The following is a 21,648-nucleotide window of genomic DNA, read 5'->3' on the forward strand; positions in this document are numbered from 1 at the left end:
TGAAGCTTTGCTGAAACTTACAGTTGATATTCTGTTTGTCTGCTGCTGGTGACTCATCCACTGAATGATGAAGCGTTCATGCGTTAATGCCCGGGACGAAGTGTGAACCTTATCCAAAAGGCTTGATCTGCAGTTTTGTTGTTTTCCTTACACTGAGAAACTCATTAGTGGTCGGACTTCAAATAAGGACCTTTTGAATTTTTCATCGTGCATGGGGAACACGTTGGAGAGAAGGCAGATTATCACTTGGATATAAATTATTTATTACACATATGAGTGTGAAAGTGATTAAGTGAGCATCACACCTTCACTCCAGGCGAACATTTTTTTTCTTGTACGGGCTGCACTCCCAAATGACCCCAGCCCAAATTTAAAGCAGGCCATTTTTACTAACTGCTCCTCAATGCTGCATACCCGATTTAATTATTCATGAGTTACTCGACTTTTTCATTGAAATGAATATTTTAGCATTTTGGGAAAAACGGCAAAAATGTTGGTTAATCAGAGAGGGCAGGTCATGTTGCCAAACAGTACCTGCAATGTGTTTTCCAGCTACATCTGTGATAGAAAAATGGCAACTTAAGCCTTTGGTCAAAAATCCTCTAACACCATCTGTGTTTTTTTCTGAATTTGGAATAGATACAATCATCATCCACTCCTGGGTCAAATTACTCTGCAGTAGACGCAGGTTTTTATCAGCTCCAGCTCCAGCTCCAGCTCGCAGTTATGTAAATGTGCCAGCCTGGTGAACGTGGTAATTTCACCATCTACTTTATGTTGGTGTTCAGCCATGGAGTCTACATCAATCTGCAAAGTTCCCAGCATGACAAAATGATGCACACTGTTCAAGCAGTGATCTAAATCTGTTCACTCTGTTCTTTTCTGTGGTTCTTCCTTCTGTTGTAAGAGTCAGCTTTTTACCCATGATTTAAAAAAAAGAAAACATGTCAACCCAATAATGTTGTTATTACATTTAAAACAAGTGTTTTAAAGCAACTCATCTCTCCACTAACAAATGCAATAAAGGAGAACAGTATGACTTGAGTAAATACCACTGAATACAAACAAACATGTTTGTTTGCCAACAAATAACAAGAACAGGAGCTTATAAACTGCAGAATTCTAAAGTGATGCCATTGTGATGATAAATGTAGCTGAGCGAGTGTGGAAAAAAACAGGATGTTAGTGTTATTTAAACTGCATGGTGACGACTTTCAGGTGTGCACAGTGTGTCAGGAAGCCTGTCTCTGTCTGGTTGGGTGTGTAGGACCTGGACACACTGTTGTTTTGAATAGAAGCTGCTCACAATAGCATCCGCTTTGACTTTGTGCTGCTGTGACTGTGTCTGTTTTTCATTCTGTCCTCACACACATCTGTTCTTCCTGTCTCTGTCTCCCTCTCATGTCTGCACTTTCCACAGCTGGGTTTCCATCCAAAGATTTATTTGCCATTACTGAGGCCTTTCATTTAAATAGAAAAAAAAATAGACAGAGAAAATAAGAGTGTATTTCATCATGTGCTGTTGTTGAGTACCATTTTTATTAAACACTTTGGTTAGTACAAATTTATGCTTCCTCACGTTTACTCTTTTTAAAGATGAAATAATGAAAAATGAAAATGATATACAGTTAAAATGAGTTTGCACACAATTTTTAATTTAAAATGTTTTTTTTTGTTTTTTATCATGAATTATTTAAATAAATTTAAATGAAAACTATAATTTGAAGTCTTGGAAAATTTAGCTTCATTAAAAAAATTACTTAAACTTTTAATAAATAGTCATTTGGGATAAAAAAAAAATGACCTTACCTCTATTTATTATTTTCCTGTTGCTTTTAAAGTTTTCCAAAAATGAAGTTTAAATTTGGATGGAAACAAAGGTCATGTGTGGTTATTCATGTTTTTTCCTTCTCTTTTCTGCTTCTCTTTCTTACTTTATGTCTCACCATCACATGCTCCTCATGTTATCCATGTTTTTTTTTTTGCTTTCTTCATTATATCTATTCATTTTCTGCTTTTGATGTTGTATAATTTGGCTTTTGTGTGGTTTTGCTCTGTGATTTGCATTCTTTTGCCTCTCTTCTTTTCCTTCTTTGTCTCATATCTGGCCTGTTTCCTACCCCTCCCGCCAATCCCTCCACTCTCTTCCTCTGTCCTACTCTCTCTTTCTCTCTCTATCTCCCTCTCTCTTTCTGTCCCTCTCTCTCAGATCACAGTGAGTGTGGCTCAGGGGCGAGTGCGGAGCCCCTCCCCTCAGCCTCGCTATAAAAGCTATGCCTACACCCAGGCTGCCTATGTCAAGTCACCCGAGCAAAAGAGGAGGCGTATTACTGATCAGGTCCGTGTCTCGCTAACACTCTATGGCAGGCGTCCATCTGGCTGTGTATGTTTTGGCTGCACACATGTTTTGTCTGCTCTTGTTTGCCACTTACAAAAAGTGTCCATTCTACTGTAAGTCGACGGATGATCTTGAAAACTGACTTCCAACAGGGCGAGTCTTGCTGATTGAGTTACTATGTGTTTATTTTCTTTGTTTAGGTATGTTTTATTATTTGATCAAGTGACAATACATGGAAAACTGATAAGACTTTTTACGGGACTTGCTGAGTTGGAAATGTTTTGATATTTGTGCCTGTCACATAATATTTTAATTCAATTCATGGCGTGAACTTACTAATATTTTGTTTAACAATTCAATGAGATCAAAGTGATCTTGTCGTCATTTTAAACTAAATTTAGGCTGTGTGGTTACTGAAAACCGACAACCGTGGGGACGAGCAAAACTTAACAGAAGACTCACCTTGGTTAGTGTTTGAAGCTAATATGTTAATCTAATAAAGGACAAATTCCACTAAAACAAAGAAATATTTTCATTACAAGTGATAACTAAGTGATATATAACTAAGTGATATAATTGAACTCATTACCTGACCGTGCTGTTCCACTTCCATCTCGAGTGAAACTTGTCCACACATTCACTGCATTCATGCGCGTTCGTGCGCGGAATGAGTGCTAGCAGCAGAAACCTATTTTTAGACTTGACCCGGCAATTTTCTGATTGGCTGATAGGTTGCTAATTCAAGACAGCTGTATGAATGGTCCATGCAGAGCAATCTGCCTTTGCATCGTCCATTCATACATTACACATTTATGTGCGGTGAGTATTATCATTTCTCAGTGTGAGAAATGTCATGTGTTGCGTGTGAGCGCATTAACTTGTTGGAATGCGTGAGACTTGAGAGCTCTGCTCTCAGAAAAGGTCTAACGGCAAGTTAAATTGATAAATATATTATTTAGATGTTATAGACTTAAGCAGAAAGATTTTATTAGGTGAGCCTTTGGTTAAATTGCTAAAATAAGGTTGTTTTTTTTGTTCTACTGTCCCCACTGGCAATCTAGGTGCTTTAAGTTAAACTCATCATTTACTGGCTCTAGCTTCATTGTTAGTGTAACCTACTATTCATCTAGTTTATGGAACCTTCTACAAAAAAAAAGCAAAATGATTGTATTGTATTGTATTTTCCAAATCCTCAGATTATTCCTTTTAATACCGAGTAAAAGTTCCACTGCACATAATCAGCTTAACAACACACACACACACAACCACTCGTGTACTTGTGTTTAATACTTCCTCCCTGTTCGTAAAACATGACATTTCAAAGGGTTCAGATTTATTTCCGGAGCTGTCACCCTGTGCTGTGTGACTAAATGTGGACTCTAATTTACTCTGACTCAGGTGGAAAGTGTTCAGACAGTGTCAAATATTTAATGGCGCAGCATTGTGCTTGATGTATCTTGGTTGAAGCCTAAAATGTATGAATATGAAAAAAGACTATTTGTCGGATGGTTCTTTTTTTTTTGTTTAGCTCTCCCACTGTTCTTTGAAATTTAGGACACAGAGCAGAATGTAGCACACACGCCACCATGTCACTGGAACAAGTTTGTCTTTCAAACATTTGAGGAACTGAGATGCAGTCCACATCCAATTCAGTTTGATCAATTATTTTTCTGTACAGGAAAAGTGTGGTTGCAACTTAACGAAAGCCCCACCAAATCCATGCCTGCTATGATACATTAACTAAGTTTGCTGCTTTATTTTGCTGTAACACAGTCTTTATTGACTGGAAACAGAAGTTTCTAAACCCCTCACTCGTCAACACCAAAGTCAATGAACAAAATGCACATTTGTAGCTCACAGGGATACAGGAGTTGTGGATCTACTACTGCCATATTTGTGTAAGTCTGTATCACTTAGGCAACAAAGGATTTCAAACACCGCAGTCTCAAAATAACACATTTAGAAGCTGCAGTGGATCAAAAACTACTGTGTGCTGTGATGTAAAATCACAGCTTTTCTCATTGGACTTTGTTGTGGGAGGTGAGAAACGTCAGTTTCCAGTCAGAGAGGGCTGTGAAACATTAGATAAAGTGGTGAATATATTGTCTTCTTGTGTGTATCCGTGTGTCTTATGTCAGTACCTCACACATAAACACTTCACAAAAAAAAAAAACCTGAACTATCCTTTGGATATCCAACATGTCATTTATTTTTATCAATAAATATAATTAAATTCTAGACCATCACACAATGATGACAGCATTTGATACTGTATCAGTCTACAATCCACATATAAAGAGAGAGACAGTGGCACTGAGGCTTGACAGTTAGCACCAAGGATAGGCCCAGTGTATCTTTTCAGGACCTTATTACCAGAGTGAAGAATGGAGTGAAAGAGAAGCACAGAGACGAGATAAAAGGAGAGAAGTTATTAGTGTCCAGATTAGCAGCAGGCACACAAAGACAGATATGGGGAGAGAGAGAGGGAGAGAGGGAGAGAGGGAGGGGAAAATAGAGGGAGCGGGAAACAAAGAGAATGAGGACAAGTTGTTAAGGTTGGACAAAGGCCAGAACTGCTTGTCAGCTCTGGAAATGGCGAACACTAGTGAGTCCTCTCTGAAACCGTCTCTATCTTATCTGTTTCCTACCTTTCCGCTCGTGTCTCGGCCTTCCTGCCTCTTTTTCTATTACCTTGCCTCATCTCCTTATTTCTTTCCTTCCTTCCCTCAACTTCGCAACACCTTTCTAACCCTAATATCATCCCTTGCTATCTTCCCTCTCCCCTTGTTCTCCATTATCACCCCCCATATCTGCCCATTACCTCCCATCCATCCCTTCCCTTCCCACCTGTAGTTCCTGACACCAAGCCAGGAGGAGCTGCAGCGGGGCCTCAGTCCTCTACCACCAGGCTCCACCAGCCTGGAGAGCTACCAGGCTGCACTGGAGGAGGTAAGATGGTGATACAGAGAGGTCTAACAGGATTTCTGCTTTTGTTGTTTGTAATTTTCTGTGAAAAGAGTACATTTTTGATGGTTTTCACATTTCTTCAACTTCTTACTTGAAGGTGTTGACATGGCTTCTGACGGCTGAAGACGGGCTCCAATCCCAGCCTCCCATCTCCAGCCATGTGGAGGAGGTGAAGGAGCAGTTCCACACACATGAGGTGAGAGAAGCTATATAACCAAGCTGCTTACCTGATGCGTCCTTGGAGCGGTCCGGTGAATAGGTAATTATGTACCTCCAGAACACGTCTTCTAATCGGAGGTGTCTGGATGCAGCAACAGTGCACATTTTATCGTCATCAGATATGGCATTGTTTTTCTCAGCATAGCGTGCTCACTCGAATTGGAAATGTTCATGTACTGATCGCTGGTATATTTCCCACAAATTTCTGACCAATCACAGGACTCTTCATAGGCACATAGGGTTGAGGGCATGTTGAGTCTAGACTGTGGTGTAAAAACCAATCATACCAAGGTTAAGTGCAACATTGTAACATATTACTCCCTGAATCGGAACGACATACAGGTATGAAAGCACCCTAAGTAACACAAACCTACCAAATGAGGCAGTAACAGTAGACTTCTGTGTCCCAGCAAGCTAAAAATGCTGATTTTTCTTTGGACTTATGGACTTGGTGCAGGAGATTGAGCACAACTGGTGTGAAACTGTCTTCTATGAAGTAGTAGGAAAGAGTCTCTAGGAGGTAGTTGAGATGCAAGGCACTTAAAATATGTGTGACATGTGTTCATCTTTCATCAGGGGTACATGGTGGAGCTGACCACCCACCAGGGCAGCGTGGGCCGGGTCCTCCGGGCTGGCGCTGCCTTGCTGGGGGAGGGTAACCTGAGCGAGGAGGAGGACTCGGAGGTCAGAGAGCAGATGAATCTCCTGAACTCACGGTGGGAGCACCTGAGAGTGGCTAGCATGGAAAGGCAGACCAGGTACATTATTATACTGCTTTTCTTTACACACACACACACACACACACACACACACACACACACACACACACACACACACACACAGCTTCGATTAAAGAATGAAGTAGTAAAATTTTCAGCATAACAATGAACTACACTCCATTGCACTCTATAATAAGTGCTGCTTCAGACGGTTGAAGAGCTCCTGAGCATCCCTCAAAATGTAAAGGTGGTCTCTGTCTACTTTTCCATCATATCACTCCAACATTCATAACCACTTGCTTCCACTTCTTTCAAATTATTTTAAATGCACCACCTCAATGTCCCTAATGTCTTTGAAAAATTAAAACAATGCATGCGCTCCAATGTAAAAGTTTATTTTAGGGATTAAATTATATGCACTGTAAATGGTTTAACAATTGGTGGGGTCTTCAGGAAATAACTATGCTTGGTTTGATTTATACAATAGTAGTATACATGGTATGAAATCATGTTTACACCAAAGTGTCATTTTGAAAAACAAAACAAAGAGTGGCTATTGGTCATCTTAAGCTTAATTTTAAATGGTAACCATCCATAGTGAATGAAGCAAAGCAATGCTGGCAGCATTTAAGCTGTGAAACTTTTGTAATAACAGTCCAAGTCCAAAGTTTAATGACAGGGTATACTGTTGGTATGTACAAGTGTAAGTGCTGCAATCAAAGTGGCAGGTAATGAGACTTATTGCACACATTAGCCTCCACAGGGACCCTGGCTGGACATGATTAATGCCTCCTGTTGGACAAGCAATGAATGTTTACAGCCCAATAATAAAATTGGAAGTTTGTGAAAGCCATGCCCCCGATTAGCTTTGGTGTACAGGGTTGTTTTCTACCAAACATTCCAAATGTACAACTCCAAAAACAGTATATGATGTAATAATCAGGTCAGAGATTTGGGGAATAAAACATGCAGGAGAAATGAAAACATTAACTGGAACTGGAACTTGAAAATGAAAAGTACTCACACTATAACACACAGACACAAGTTTTTAAAATTCTATCTTGTGCAAATGTTTATATAAAATTACAGGCTAAACTGATTTTATACTGATTGTATTTTGTATCTTAAAAGGATAGTTTAGGTTCATGGTTGTATGAGGTATTGACACATAGACAACACTGACCTGACTATGCCAACCCCCTTTGCTGACAACCAGTCTGAGATCACTCATACTGACTTAAGAAAATGTCACCTGATAAAAGCTACACACACATAAGTCTATCATGTCTTAAAAACTCACAAAAAGGCTCACTGACTAAAATCTATGGCTGTCTACATTACACATTATATATAATATATAAATGTTAAGTCTACAATATCTTAAGAATATGTTTCCCTCTTAATCTTACCTTTTCTGACTGGAAACTGATGTTTATGTTCCCCGTGTAAACCGCTCACTCTCCTACACCAAAGTCCACAAAGAAAATGTTTGAAATTATGACTTCCGTGTTTGAAATCCATCATCAGGATTTACCTAAGTGATATAAACATACTGTAGCAAACAAGGCAGTATTAAATGGGTGACTTCCATGTCACAGGGAGATAAAAAAAACTTTAATGTAGGGCTATTAATAAAGTTCAACCTTTTTCACACTGTATGGAGATCCCTACAGTAGCCTACGTACAAAGAACATCAGCTTTTATCATAACAATAGATACAATGATAACTGACACTGAGTGACATTTAATTACCCGTTCACAGATTTTCTTTGATGATCTGAAAACATGGTCCAGACTATTAAATACCACAACACAGCAAAGGTCTGTTTTGTTGAAGTGAAGAATATGAGAACAGGATACACTGTGGTTTTGTTTATCTTCAAATCAGCAGTCATCACAAATGCTAACGACATCTTCACTTCTGAACTGTAGCTTAACTCTGGTCATGACAAACGTGTGATTGACAGCTCGCTGAAATGTCTCACACTCTCAGACTCCATGAAGTCCTGATGAACCTACAGAACCAGCAGCTGCAGCAGCTCACTGACTGGTTAGATGTGACAGAGGCGCGGATCAAGAGGATGGAGGCTCAACCGCTTGGCCCTGACCTGGAGGATATCAAGCACCAAGTCGAAGAGCACAAGGTGGGCAGCTGCTCCTTGAAGGCCTAGTTCAGGTTTTTTGAAATGTGGTTGCATGAGGTACTGACACATTGTTAGCACTGACTGTGACTGACAAGACATGTCATGTTTTCAGTGACAGTGAACATTCATGTGTCTCAAGCTGGTTGACAGAGCAAGAGCCAATGCTGGGCCTGACTATGCATCAGTACCTCTGTCTCTCAACCACTATTCAAAAAACCTTTTGATTAATAGTGCTTTCAGTGTGACCGCACCATTAGTTGGATTGAACCATTAAAAGTAGGTAAAGCAAAGTAGTGTTGACTACAAAGTCATGCAGCATCTTTATACGAAACACATGCATTGTTTTTAATGGAGATCAGACACACACACACACACAAATGAGTACAGCGCTGCTGTTTTTTTGGGGGGGACATGGTCACATTGCCCCGGGGTTTCAAATACAGTATCTACATTTTTCCAAATACAGCGAGTGCTTTCAAAAGAAGTTCTTTTCATTTTTTACACACCCATTCACCCGCTGTGGGAGGAAATGCAGTGCTGGTGATCTACTGTCTTTGTTTGCCTGTATTCTTCCAAGAATGTGTTAATTAATTCAGTGAGGCAGCAGAAATTTCAGTCAACTTGGCAACTTCTGGGTTTCTGTTGCTTAGTAACTACAGACGTGACATACTGTAAGTGCAACCCCACAACAGCCTTGTTTAAAAAACACCTCCATAACCCGACATTTCAAAAACATCAAGCTTATGTGTAACAAACAGCATAACCAATACTCTGCTTCATTAAAGAATAAATAAACAGCACACAACATGACTCAGTTAAATGCTGTTGCTGCTATTTACTTACATTCTAACAGTATGTGCTCTGTAAATCATTCATATTAAGATATAAGATTAACACTAATATATTAAGACTATGAACTTGATCAGATTTTATATTTTTCTGGTATCTGAGCTTGTGATTTTGAAGTATTTAAGAGTATTGTATAGTATTGTGTCGGTTCATCCTATGTAAGAACTAGGGTGAATCAGGGAATATGGTTACCACAAGCAGGACAGAAAAATATACGATTCCATCAGTGAAAGGTAGTAATACTGCATCTGTTCACTGCTTGACCTCACATGAGGTATGCCATATGTTAAGGCAGAAGGATGAGGATGTTGACATGCGATGGATGAGTAGTGAGACAGTGGGTGCAGATGCAGAGCAGCAGCAGCAGCAGCAGCAGCTGCTCTGGTGCTCAGTGCATTTCTGCACAGGAGGCAGGAGTGAGACAGACAGCCACAAGACAACTGTAGCACATGATTGTATGTTTTTCTGTTTCAACTGCTGTTTCAAGGGTCAAGAAAAAAAACTTTCCATCTCTAAGTTAAGTGGACAGTGAAACAGTATACAGTGTGTGCAGCAGTATGAGACTCTGGTCTGCACCCCTGTAAACATCGGTTGTTTATTTGGCAGTGGTTCATCAAACCAATATCCTGTTAGCGCCAAATTAACAGACTACTTACAAATTCTTGATTTCAGTAGGAGGCTCTGCCAGGATGGATTCAAAGCAGCAAGCCTGCAGTTCCTCTGGCTCAGGCAAAACAACAATTAGCCAACTTCGCTACATAGAAGCTGTCGTAATTTAATTCACTGAACACTTAAGCGGTACACTGGGTTCAATTCGGCAGTCTGGATGACTGGAGTGGGTTGACTATAAATTCAGTTATGTATGTGCTTTGGCTCTTCTATCTCATGAAAGGGTGGTGTGGGGAGTGAGTGAGTTTCAAATTACCACCAGTCATACTGCTGCACAGTTTTACTTCAATTTATTTCAAATCCGCTGAATGTTTAGGAGCACAGCAAACAAAACACGATGACATTCACTTAAGAAAGGCTTTAGCACAGGAGCAAATACTGTCGGGTGAGGTGCAAATGCTGTACTCGCACGTACGCCGTGGAAACTCGAAATGAAACGCTGCTCATTCATGTTGAATGAGGCTGAATCGCGCAATTTCGAAGTTGAAAAATGTTCAGCATTCCAAGTGGAAGTGCAAGCACCAGCCAAACAATTTACATTATGCAAATCTCCCAGCACAGGCACGAGTCAATTACTACACATCCCAAACAGAGCCACAAAGTCTGCATGACATATAAAATTCAGAAAGCTGCCTTTAGAGCCAGGAAGCAGACTTGGTCTTTCACTCTGGTTTTGTCAGTGCTGTCTGGACTACAACACAAGTTTTGACCTTTACCTCCTACCAATACCCATCTCAAGCGAAAAGTAGATACTTAGCATCGACCCAGGCTTATGACCTCTGTGTGTGTGTGTGTGTTGCAGCTTCTGCAGGAGGACTTGGAACTGGAGCAGGTGAGGGTGAACTCTCTCACCCACATGGTGGTTGTGGTGGATGAATCTAGTGGAGACAGCGCCACCGCAGCCTTGGAGAGCAGACTTCAGGTAAGAGTGCATACACATCTAGACACACACACACACACACACACATTCACACAAGATCACATCTGTGCTGCAGATACTTACATTGTAAATACAACTGAAAAACAGAGTGAACGCTAATTTACCTATCTCTTTATCTCGCTCTCTCTCTCTCTCGCACACACACACACACACACATACTTGCTCACTCACTCTTTCAGTGGCAAAGGTCTCAGCAGACCACAGCATAGTTTCTCAAGGAAAACAATCTAAATGGGTGTTATTTTGTCTTGCTGTTGTGCAGCAATTAGACCCAGGCATTGATATGTGCTTGTTTTGTATGTGTGTGTGCTGGAGTTTTCTCCTGCTCTTGTTTACTTCAGTTATTATTACACAGACTCCAGCCAGGAGTCAAACTCTGCTGTTAATCCTCCATACTGCATCTTAGCCACTAACAAATCGAATTTAGTCCCACTTTTATCCTCACTTATACTGCAAAGAATCAAAGTGAAAATGATCAAAACAGCAGGTGCTAATTTTCAGAAATTACAGACAAAGTGGCCTAAATTGCAGGATGGTGCCATTTGTTGATGCACTGTTATATTAATATCATTTTTATCCATGCTTCAGTCAATGGAAGGCATGTTGTCAATGAAGACATGCTGACATAGACAACCATGGACACTAATGGACAGAGCAGAGCTTGTTGTGAAAATCACATCAGAAAAGATCAAAGGGTGCTTTCACTTCTAGTTTGTATTGGTTAAAGTTGCTATTCATACCCTTCTTGAACATGTTTTCTTCTTTTGTTTGTTGCTTTTGAAAGAGAAGACGTGGGAATAAACTCGCTTTGACCACTCATGTCACACCAAAGGAAGAGCCCATAGTGGTTCAATGTATCACACCAAATAGAACGGCGAAACCTTGCTAAAAAGGCAATTGACTCCTTTCCTATCGTCAGTAGAGGAGTGTGTCTTGTTCGTTTTCCTCCACTGAGTTGTGTTTTACAGACACACTGTAAACAAGATATATACAAACATTTCAAAGAGAAATAGATAGAATAGAAAAAATAAAATAATAATAATGTTGAGTAGGATCATGAGGGGAAGGCCAGTTGGAACAGGTGGGTTTTGGGGAAGAGAGTCAATATTTCTGAAGTCAGGTGGTAGAGAGTTCCAGAGTGGCTGAATGCCCTGCTCCCTATGGTGGTGAGGCGGGTGGATGGGACAGTTAGATGGAGAGAGGAGGAGGATCTGAGGGAACAGGAGGTGGTGGCAATGTGGAGGAGTTCTGACAGATATGGAGGGGCAAGGTTACCGATGACTTTGAATGTGTACAGGCGGATTTTGAATTCAATTTGGAGGTGGACCCCGGAGCCGATAGAGCTGGTGCAGAACAGGGGTGAGATGGTGAATAGAGTGCATTTTGGTGATTGTTTGAGCAGCAGCATTGTGAACCAAGCCTGTAAAAATTGCACATCTTCATTCCCTTTTTGAATTAGATCAGATTTTAGTTTGAAATGTGGACTGGCTAGACTCCGCAACTGAACTTTCAAAATAAAGAAATAGATGGCAAAATGTCCACATTTACCTGAGTTTTCCGTTAGGGAGAGATAATGGAAAGTCATGGTTGTATTATTGTTGAGGAATTTTTATCTCTCAGGAGACCAATGTAGATTATGCCACAGCTGACAATGTACACAAACAGGAAATTAAGATGTTTGCATGTTGGATTCTTCTGAAAGGTGCTGTGGATAGAATAAACTCATCTATCATGAAAGAATAAAAGCCTAATAACAGAATGTCTCTTCCCCACCGTTAGTAGGAAATTCCTTTCTACGAAAACAAATTTGCACAAATATATTAATGTCATATTAAGCTATAACAATGCAGACCACACGTTGGTTGTACTGTTTGCAAAGTATAATCACATGTAATACCATTAGAACTATAATGCAATTTGTCATTTGACTTTCTTTTTAATGACTATGGGGGCTTAACTGGCCTTGTTTCCTGCCGTGTAGTTTATTACTAAATACCAGATCAGAGAGCTAAATTGATGAAGGGCTGAAATGTAAAAAAAAAAAGAGGCAAAAAACAAGGTGCCTTCCCTGGTTTCCCCATGCTGCTCAAGTCTGTCACTTGATTAATTACAGCCTATTCATCGTGAAATTAACCCGCTGAGCCTCTCTCTCCACATCTGTCTTTGCTCACTCACTTTTCTGCATCTCATTGTCTTTTCCTTTCCTCTCCTCCCTCACCTCCCTCTCCCCTTTCTATTGCTCTGTCAGTGGGATGACTTTGTTCAGTTGACACACTGTGCATTTTGTCTTTGCCAGTTAAATGGAACAGAAGAGTGTCTTTTTCATTTTGCTCAGCTGACCTCGAGCTGCCAATGCAGTGCAGTCCAGAAAAAGCAAACAAACAAAACAAAGAACATACATTTTTACTGGCTGCCCATGACCTTACCATCTCGAATATGTCCAGAAAACAGGGAAGAATTATTTAAATGTAAACATTTTCAACATTCGTAGTAACTGTGCTAACATGGAGGCAAATACGACCATTTCAAACATCGCTGACTACATACTTATGAAATCAGGAATGCTCCATGTAAAATGAAAAAGCTGATATTTGAGACATCATGTCCTGATATAGTGATGTAATTGCGATATGAAAAATATGGTAATTTTAATCAAATAAAAGAACATTGAAGATGGAAAGTAGTGAGAGTAAACCATCCTTTCTTGAACTGAGAGGAAGCAGCAGACCATTAAACTAACTTTGCTTCATTATCACGTTAGAAAATTAGCATGAGTGACTGACTATGTTATTTAATTTTTTTTTTTTTAATTTTACCTGCTCACTTTCAAAATGTGGTCATCTGCCAGCAGTGATGATCAAGACCTGTCACTCCCAGCAACTCACTGACGTAACGGAGAAATTAACTTAAATTGTTTATCAATAAAATTGTTACTTTGTAGATTTGTTGTGGGAGATAAAACTGCACCTGTTTTGTTTGAATGAATCAGCAACAAAGTTGTAGCACGACATCAATGATCAAACTGACCTTTTATGTCCCTGCGATAAATAAAAGGGCAAAATGGACATGTACACATGCACAGCAGTGAAATATACAATCGCAGAGAATAACTGATGAATAGTCTTTATTTCTAACTCCACCTTCCACTCATCAAAGTGGACTTAAGGTGTCTGTGAAGGGCAGAGCCCTGCAGGACAGCTTCTCCACGCACCGGTGTGTGTGTGTGTGAGTCTGTGTGAGATTGAGTGAATGAGAGACTAACTATGGCACAGCAGCACTACAAAACATAATTTAGTATATTTGACTCGGTGTGTTTGAAAAACAAAGAAACTCTGGGGAGTTATGTGTAAAAGTCTCAGGGGATCAGCAGCTACAGCAGCCTGTCAGACACCCAACAATCATTAAATGACCTGTCATCATGCAGTGACACTACTGTCACATGACTGACTGATGAGGTAACTGCATGAATAATTTAGTGTACAGATGTTCTGACTGAAGTGCATGGTGAGGGTGCTTGAGTGAGTAGATTTTGTATATTTCTTTAATATATCTGGAATCATTTCTCATAAAATGTCACAATTTGGAATCAATTTTGTTGCACAATGCAATATATGTATATATATATATACATACAGTATATATACGTATATATACATATAAACAAATAAATAAACATATATATAACAAAACTGGCTTTTAAATGAGGTGTATGCAAGGTTCACAATAACGGAAGTGGTCATTTATTAACTAATTTATTATATAAACACATCTGAGCAAAAACTACTAAAAAATGTTAAAAATCAAATTGAATTTGGAAATCTGTCACAGTTCAGAGTTCCCTTGGCTCATTTTTATGAACAAAAAGAAAAGAAAATGGTCTATTTAGTGACTTTTGCTACTCCCATATTTTTTTTAAATAAATCATAACTTTGACTCAACAACACTGAATATTTGCATTTAGAGCCTGAAGATATGGATATATATAGATATATATATATATATATCTATATATATATATAAAGAGCTGTGTATTATTCCCATGGCAATTTACCAAGGGTGCACCTGTGAGCACAGATCTGAACATCAGTTTTATTGCCTATAATCATGCAAATCGGTAGCATGATAATACATAATTTGGCCTAATGTACTGTATGAGGACAACCATACAATGTAAATTGACAGCTGTGTCTCCATACCTTTGGTCCTAACCTATTGTGTACACAAATAAAGATTTTGAATGCTTTGAAGCAGAAAGGATCAAAGATCATTTCAATTTGCAAAAATTCTCAATAACGAAACCATCCAGCCAGCCAGTCAGTCGGCCAATCACAGGGCCAACATGACAGAAAAACCTAATCTTTAATCTTTAATCATAATTCACAATCTCAAATCTGCTGGTTTCTGGAGTATGGGAGGAAGCTGCCATAGCTAAGATACAGGATAATAATAACAGCTAGCTGTCTGGACCTCAAACTATCAATTTAAAGGTTATAATATATATAACATTTTTCTCCTTCATTTTGGTCGTCTGATATTAATTCTGCACTCCATGGCTTCTATCCGCATAATATGAGCTGTTGAGATATTTTTCTCCTATCTCTCAAATGAATGCCCTTCATGACCAGCTCTTGTCCCTCTGGGGCAGAAAGAAACAAGACCCAAACTACATTTTTGGCAGCTGAAAGAATTAAAATGGCAAATGGAAATGTAAATCCATTATCCTCTGAGGCAAAGTGACGTAAATCTTTTATGTGTGTGTCCGCAGGTGCTCGGTGATCGCTGGGCAGCCATTTGTAAATGGACAGAAGAACGCTGGATTCTGCTACAGGAGATTTTACTAAAATGGCAGCACTTCACTAATGAACAGGTATGTGTGCGCACGTCTGTGAAAACAATTAACTTAATACAAATCTAATACAAATAGAATGGTAAAATTGAAACACAGTGTAATGTGTCCAGTCTTGCCACACTGTGGGACTAGTTATATCAGGGGTCCACTTTAAAACTTAGTTTCATAGATAAGTGCAGATTGATCATGAAATAATCTCTCCACTGTGTTTCATAATGAGGGATTGTTGGACTTAAAGGCTCCTAGACAGCCATAAGAATCACATTTCATTTGATTAATTATTAAAACATTTGGAAATACGCCAAATGGAATGTTTCCTCTTTCCTCGACTAAGTGCTTACTCAAGTATCACCTGAGGCTTTGGCTGCAAATCAGTCGTCCATGCTGAGATAAATATATACAGTGTAATCCAGAGCAGAGGGGAGATGATATCACAGCGTTCGGCCTCAGGAGGAGCAGAATGCGGTTTCTAAACAAACAGAAGAGAAGACAGTGACCTTAAATGCACCAACTTCTATGTGATATGATTTGTTTCTTCTTGTCATTAATCCATCGTTCAAAAAAAATCTCCTCTCCTCTCTTCTTAACTCCTCATCTTTTCCTCACAGTGTTTATTCGACTCATGGCTGACTCAGAAGGAAGAGCTTGTGAGCTCCATCAAGACCTCCAACCTTAAAGACCAGGCAGAGATGGTAGCATGCCTGCGCCGCCTTGCTGTGAGAATCTAATCACTGTAAACCTAGCTTTGACTCCTGTGCCACTGATTTAATTTGACTTCTGCACATGTTGTGTGGTAGGTTCACAACATGTGAAAAGAGAGGCTTACTTATGTTGTTTTGTCCCCCTGCAGACTGTGAAGGCAGACCTGGAGGTGAAACGTCCCACCATGGACAAGCTGTGCTCCATGAGTCAGGACCTGCTGTCCAGTGTGAGGAACAAAGATGTGGCCAGCAAACTGGAGGCCAGACTGGACAACTTTGCCCAACGCTGGGACCGACTGGTGCACAGTCTGGAGTTGAGTAGTGCCCAGGTAAACCGCACATACTTAAAAAGAGTTTGAACGGATTATCCATGAGTTTATAGCAGTGTCATATACTGTGTAATGTGTAACTATATAAACCAGGCGGTTAAAACTTTGCTTTCAGCTGCACTGTAAGATAATAATATGGGAAATAATAATAATTACGGGAACCAACACTTTGCATTATGGTTACAAATGACCTTTTGTCATCGTCTTCCGCTTATCCCGGTCCCGTTGGTGGGGGCAGCAGCCCAGACACCCCCACTCTCCCCAGCCACTTCAGCCAGCTCCTCTGGGGAGATCCCAAGGCATTCCCAGGCCAGCCGAGGGATATAATCCTTCCAGAGTGTCCTGGGTTGGCCCCGAGTATAAAAAATACACTGATTCTTTGATAAACTCTCCATGAAGGGGGTCTTCTGAATCGCTCTTTGTCTGGCCTGTCAACTAGGACCAATTTGCCGTGGGAGACTCTACCAGGGGGAAAAAATGCCCCAGACGGATTTGCTCCTACGATCATTAGGGCCTTCAAACTCCTCCACCACGATAAGTTAGCGGTTCAAGGAGGAGACAAATTTGGGGACTTCCTATTTCAGAGTTAGATGAGAGAAATGATGCAATGCTTAAAGCTGCTGTCAGCTATATCACTTCCACGTCCATTGCAGGCATTTGAATCGCCGTCCCTATCACCTACGTCACCACATTCATTCACCAACAAACCACACAAGCAGATTGGACCGCCTCTTTGTCGCCTTTTTCTGGCTCCTGATTGGATTTAGTGTTCTAAGATAAGTTTTCTAGATTACAGGGTTTTTGGTGTGGTTCGTGTGAGGTAGTGACACAGTCACCGCTGACGGTCCTGTGTGCACCCACTGTGCAGAGAAGCAGCTTGTGTGAACAGCATAATTGATGAACATTAGTGCTGAATGGATGCAGGTTCTGCTTCTGGAGGCTTTGCAGGGCCTTCCGCATTCATTACGACCCAGTTGTTCGTCTCTCCCTCTCACAGTTGTCCCTTGTAATCAGGGAGATAATAAGAGGAATGAACTTTGAGGGCAGACTCTACCACTTCAAGTGAATCACACACTCATGTGCACACACACATTTCTGAGACTAGGAGAAAGGAGGTAAGAATCCAAGTAGTTTTGGCAGATGATTAACTGCTATTAGACTTCCCTGTTGGGGGGGAAAACCACTAAATAAAAGGATTTAGTCTCCCAGTCTGGCAGTTGAAGTCAGTAGGGAAGCGTCTAAAATCTGGATTCTCCATCCCCATTTTGTATCAAAAACGTCTGATCGATTTTTGTAAATTTACGTAATGAGGTTTTTTTCTTCTGAATTTTCTTTCCGTCTCTATTAAGCTGTCATCCGCTGTTAGTGTGGCCCAGCAGTCCGAACTTACCCACTCAACTGTCACGTCAACCGTTACCAAGGTGACGACAAGGGAGAAGGTGTCCGCTATTCGTCAGACCAGAGAGTCGCCGCCTCCACAGAAGAAGAGACAAGCCGTGGTGGACTCTGAACTCAGGAAAAGGTGGGTGTGCCCTGGAGCGCTGAAGTTTAAAATCTTGCAAATGTTCAAACATCCAAAGTCCTGTGGTGAATAGTGAAGCCAACAACATGAGTGTAGAGGCTTTATGCTGTAACGAGTAGATGGTTAAATTAGTATTTAAATACTTTTTAAATGTTTTCTTTCATTTTACTTCCATTGGTCATCTCCTTATTTGATATCTGTAGTTACTGTTACTTTGGGATTGTACAGTCTTTTTGAAAGTATGTTGCCATTTCCATGAATCAGCCTGGGACCTTGATGCTCACTCTCACTCATACAGTAACATGGCTGCCAGCAGGAAACAGAAGGGAAAACAGATTTAAGCCACCTGCTTAAGTCTACAATTATGTCTGCCACTTTATCTTACAATAGATAACCTTTTACGGCTTTTTTTTTTTTGCCTCTAGTTTCACAAAAACTGTGGGAACTAACGATAAAAACAGTATTTCTGTTGAAATCGAAACTGATGAAATAGTGCTGCAAATGAAAAATTGTTTTGATGTCGTACTCCCATGAAAAGTAGAGCATTTAGGGTTATGAAAGGAATTATCACAGGTGTTTTTTTTAAGGTCACAAGTATCTGCATTGAACATTAACATACATTTTGATGTTTCTTGAAAATGAGATCATGAAGAGGTCTCAATGAATGATGTTGTATAGATTGGAGAAAAAAGCTCAGCAGCAAATACTCTTGTGCATAACAGTATCTGCAGTGACTAACCGTGCTGAGGGTTTGTGTGTCGTCAGGTTTGATGTGGACTTCACAGAGGTCCACAGCTACATGACACGTGGTGAGGCCATCCTCCAGAGTCCCGAGTTCTCTGTGTCACGCAAGGACGGCAGCATCCAGGATCTGTATGACAAAGTGCAGGTAAAACACAGCGCGAGGCGCGCACACAGATTCCCTTATCCTCAAACTTTTTCACTTTTTTATTTTATTTTTATTTTTTATTCGAGGTCAGCTTAGGGGGGGTCCTAAATGTTGTAGTTGAATGAGATCACAGGAGGATGAAACAAAGCTGCAGGTTGTTTGGGAGGAACACTCTCACAACTGGGATAGATTTCATCAGACTTTGCAATAAATAATAATTCTTTAGCTCTCAGCCTGTCTCTGTTGTCTCTGCTTGTTTCAGCTGTCAACCCCGCCTTGTCAGCCTCTTGTCCTCTAATTCCCCGTCTCCTTCTCCCCCATCACTCTCTCCCCCTGCCTCCCTTTCTCTATGCCACAGGCGATAGAAAGAGAGCGGCCTGAGAAGTACCGCAAGCTTCAGGAGGCGACGCGCACAGCGCAGACGCTGGTCGAGCAGGGTACACACACACTTGTTCCACTTGTTCATTCACATGCATACACATACATGCGTGCACACACACGTGCACCCTGTCTGTCCCCATGGCAACACCTCCACCTGGCCCACCCTCTCTCTCCTTGTCTCCATAGAAACACTGATAGAGAGAAGAAGTGACAGAAAAAAAGAGAGAGATGTCTCTTTTCTTCTGTCCTCTCCTCTGTCCTTGTGCAATTGTTTGGGCTCCTGAAAGCACAGCGACACTTCACTTCTCTGCTTTCTCTCACGCTGCTGTTCCAGGCGAACATTCCTCAAGTTGCTGAGCATCTGTGTGCCTGTAGAAACTAAACTATCCATTATGTTCAAGGTCAATATACATGATCCACAAGTGATCATGATCCGAACATATTACTTTATTAAATGAGCATCATTAACATGCCAGATTGTTGCCTATTTACATCTGTTGTCCCTATGGGCAGGTTGATGTACAGAACAAATTACACAGAATACTTACATTAGAGGAACAGCAACATATGCTGTATTCCAGTTCACAGAGACAATACAAAATATGCAAACCATGGTTAAAAGTGATGTGGGTACCAAAATGTTAAAGTTGCTGGTGCTAAAGTGCAGCAGGTTTGTAAAGAGTTGTAATACATTGCACATTTTAATATTCAATAAGCATACAGACACCGACTGGAGTTAGAGATTATCACAAATTAGGTTTGCTACGTCTTTGAAACAATGCCAGCTAACTAAAAGTGTGGGAGGTTTGACATAAACACTGATGCACTGTTGTTTGAAGACCTGTATATCTAAATAATTATCCAGTAGCAATGCAAAGAACGTCTTCACAGGTTGTTGTTCTTTTATTATGTTTTTTTAAAAAGAAACCATAAACACAAAAAGAAACGATAAACAATAGTTATGGGATTGGTCAATGCAGGAAAAAAAAATATTATTGTGGAGATTTTCCTGCTTCTCTCTCACGCACAGTTTGAACACTATCTAGAAATTCGACAAGGGTACAGCTCTTCATGTTTTTGGGGCAAGTGATGTTAATGTCATTCGTACTCTTACTATTTTACTCTCTCATGTGTAAGATAAACACTTTCGGAGCCCACAGTTTGTGCAGAATACAAATGGCTCGCCTCAGCTCCCCCGCAGTTGACATTCGCCACGTTCTGTGGTGCTTGAGCGTGCGTGCGTTTATGTCTGTGCCCTGCAATGAGGCGTCGTGCATAAATGAAACGTGAAGCATGTATCACAGGTTGTGTGAGTTAGTGTGTGTTAGCCTCTCTCTCTCTCTCTCTCTCTTTTTCTGTCCCTCAGAGGGAAGCCGCGCTGATGACATTGCCCAGGCAGCAGAGCAGCTGAACCAGCGATGGGTGGGATTCTGTGCCTTGTTGGCAGACAGGCTGGCATGGCTGGCTTACCAGACAAAGGTACACACACACACATACACACACACAGGCATCATATCCACCTTACATCATTCTGATACAGTCTGAAAGTTTCCTTTCAAAATCCAATGTGCCACATATTTCCTCAAATATCAAATGTATTCAAAGACAAAAAAATGTTTGAAGAATGAAAAGATTATATTATACATTAAGTTACTCCTTAACTCTTAACCCCTTACAAGGTGCTCATTGAAATACTCTGTCAGTCAGTCATCATCTACCGCTTTCACTCTCACACTCACTCCTATGGTCAATTTAGAGTGTCCAATTGACCTAATCCCCACATTGCATGTTTTTGGACTGTGGGAGGAAGCCGGAGAACCTGGAGAGAACCCACGCACACACGGGGAGAACATGCAAACTCCATGCAGAAAGGCCCTTGTTCCAACCGGGGCTTGAACCCGGGTCTTCTCGTTGCAAGGCGAGAGTGCTAACCACTACACCACCGTGTGCCCCTGAAATACTCTCAATAAATTAAATAAATAAATACATTTCAACCCAAGAGTGTTATTGGAGGACGATATAAAGACTGTTTTTCCTTTTGTAGAAAATAAAGGTCCATAAATGTACCATATATGGTTCCTTGCCTGTCTGGTAAAAAAAAAAAAAACACCTAAAAAGAGTATAAGAATATA

General features: G+C 40.5%; 1 protein-coding gene across 8 annotated transcripts in view; it reads left to right on the forward strand.

The window, feature by feature from the left end:
• dmd (dystrophin) overlaps positions 1 to 21,648 on the forward strand; it is a 234,985-nt gene that overhangs the window by 107,149 nt on the left and 106,188 nt on the right. For 7 of the 8 annotated variants that reach the window (XM_058622682.1, XM_058622687.1, XM_058622685.1 and 4 more), the window contains exons 10-22: positions 2,210 to 2,338; positions 5,192 to 5,287; positions 5,403 to 5,501; positions 6,101 to 6,282; positions 8,237 to 8,387; positions 10,708 to 10,827; positions 15,611 to 15,712; positions 16,303 to 16,410; positions 16,545 to 16,724; positions 18,074 to 18,246; positions 19,012 to 19,135; positions 19,494 to 19,572; positions 20,883 to 20,995. In XM_058622682.1, coding sequence (XP_058478665.1) covers positions 2,210 to 2,338; positions 5,192 to 5,287; positions 5,403 to 5,501; positions 6,101 to 6,282; positions 8,237 to 8,387; positions 10,708 to 10,827; positions 15,611 to 15,712; positions 16,303 to 16,410; positions 16,545 to 16,724; positions 18,074 to 18,246; positions 19,012 to 19,135; positions 19,494 to 19,572; positions 20,883 to 20,995 — 1,656 coding nt within the window. The remainder of the gene's footprint in view (positions 1 to 2,209; positions 2,339 to 5,191; positions 5,288 to 5,402; positions 5,502 to 6,100; positions 6,283 to 8,236; positions 8,388 to 10,707; positions 10,828 to 15,610; positions 15,713 to 16,302; positions 16,411 to 16,544; positions 16,725 to 18,073; positions 18,247 to 19,011; positions 19,136 to 19,493; positions 19,573 to 20,882; positions 20,996 to 21,648) is intronic. The other variant, XM_058622690.1, reaches the window with a different exon arrangement.

The sequence above is a fragment of the Solea solea genome, chromosome 2 (assembly GCF_958295425.1).
Source record: "Solea solea chromosome 2, fSolSol10.1, whole genome shotgun sequence".
In the NCBI taxonomy this organism is placed as follows: Eukaryota; Metazoa; Chordata; class Actinopteri; order Pleuronectiformes; family Soleidae; genus Solea; species Solea solea.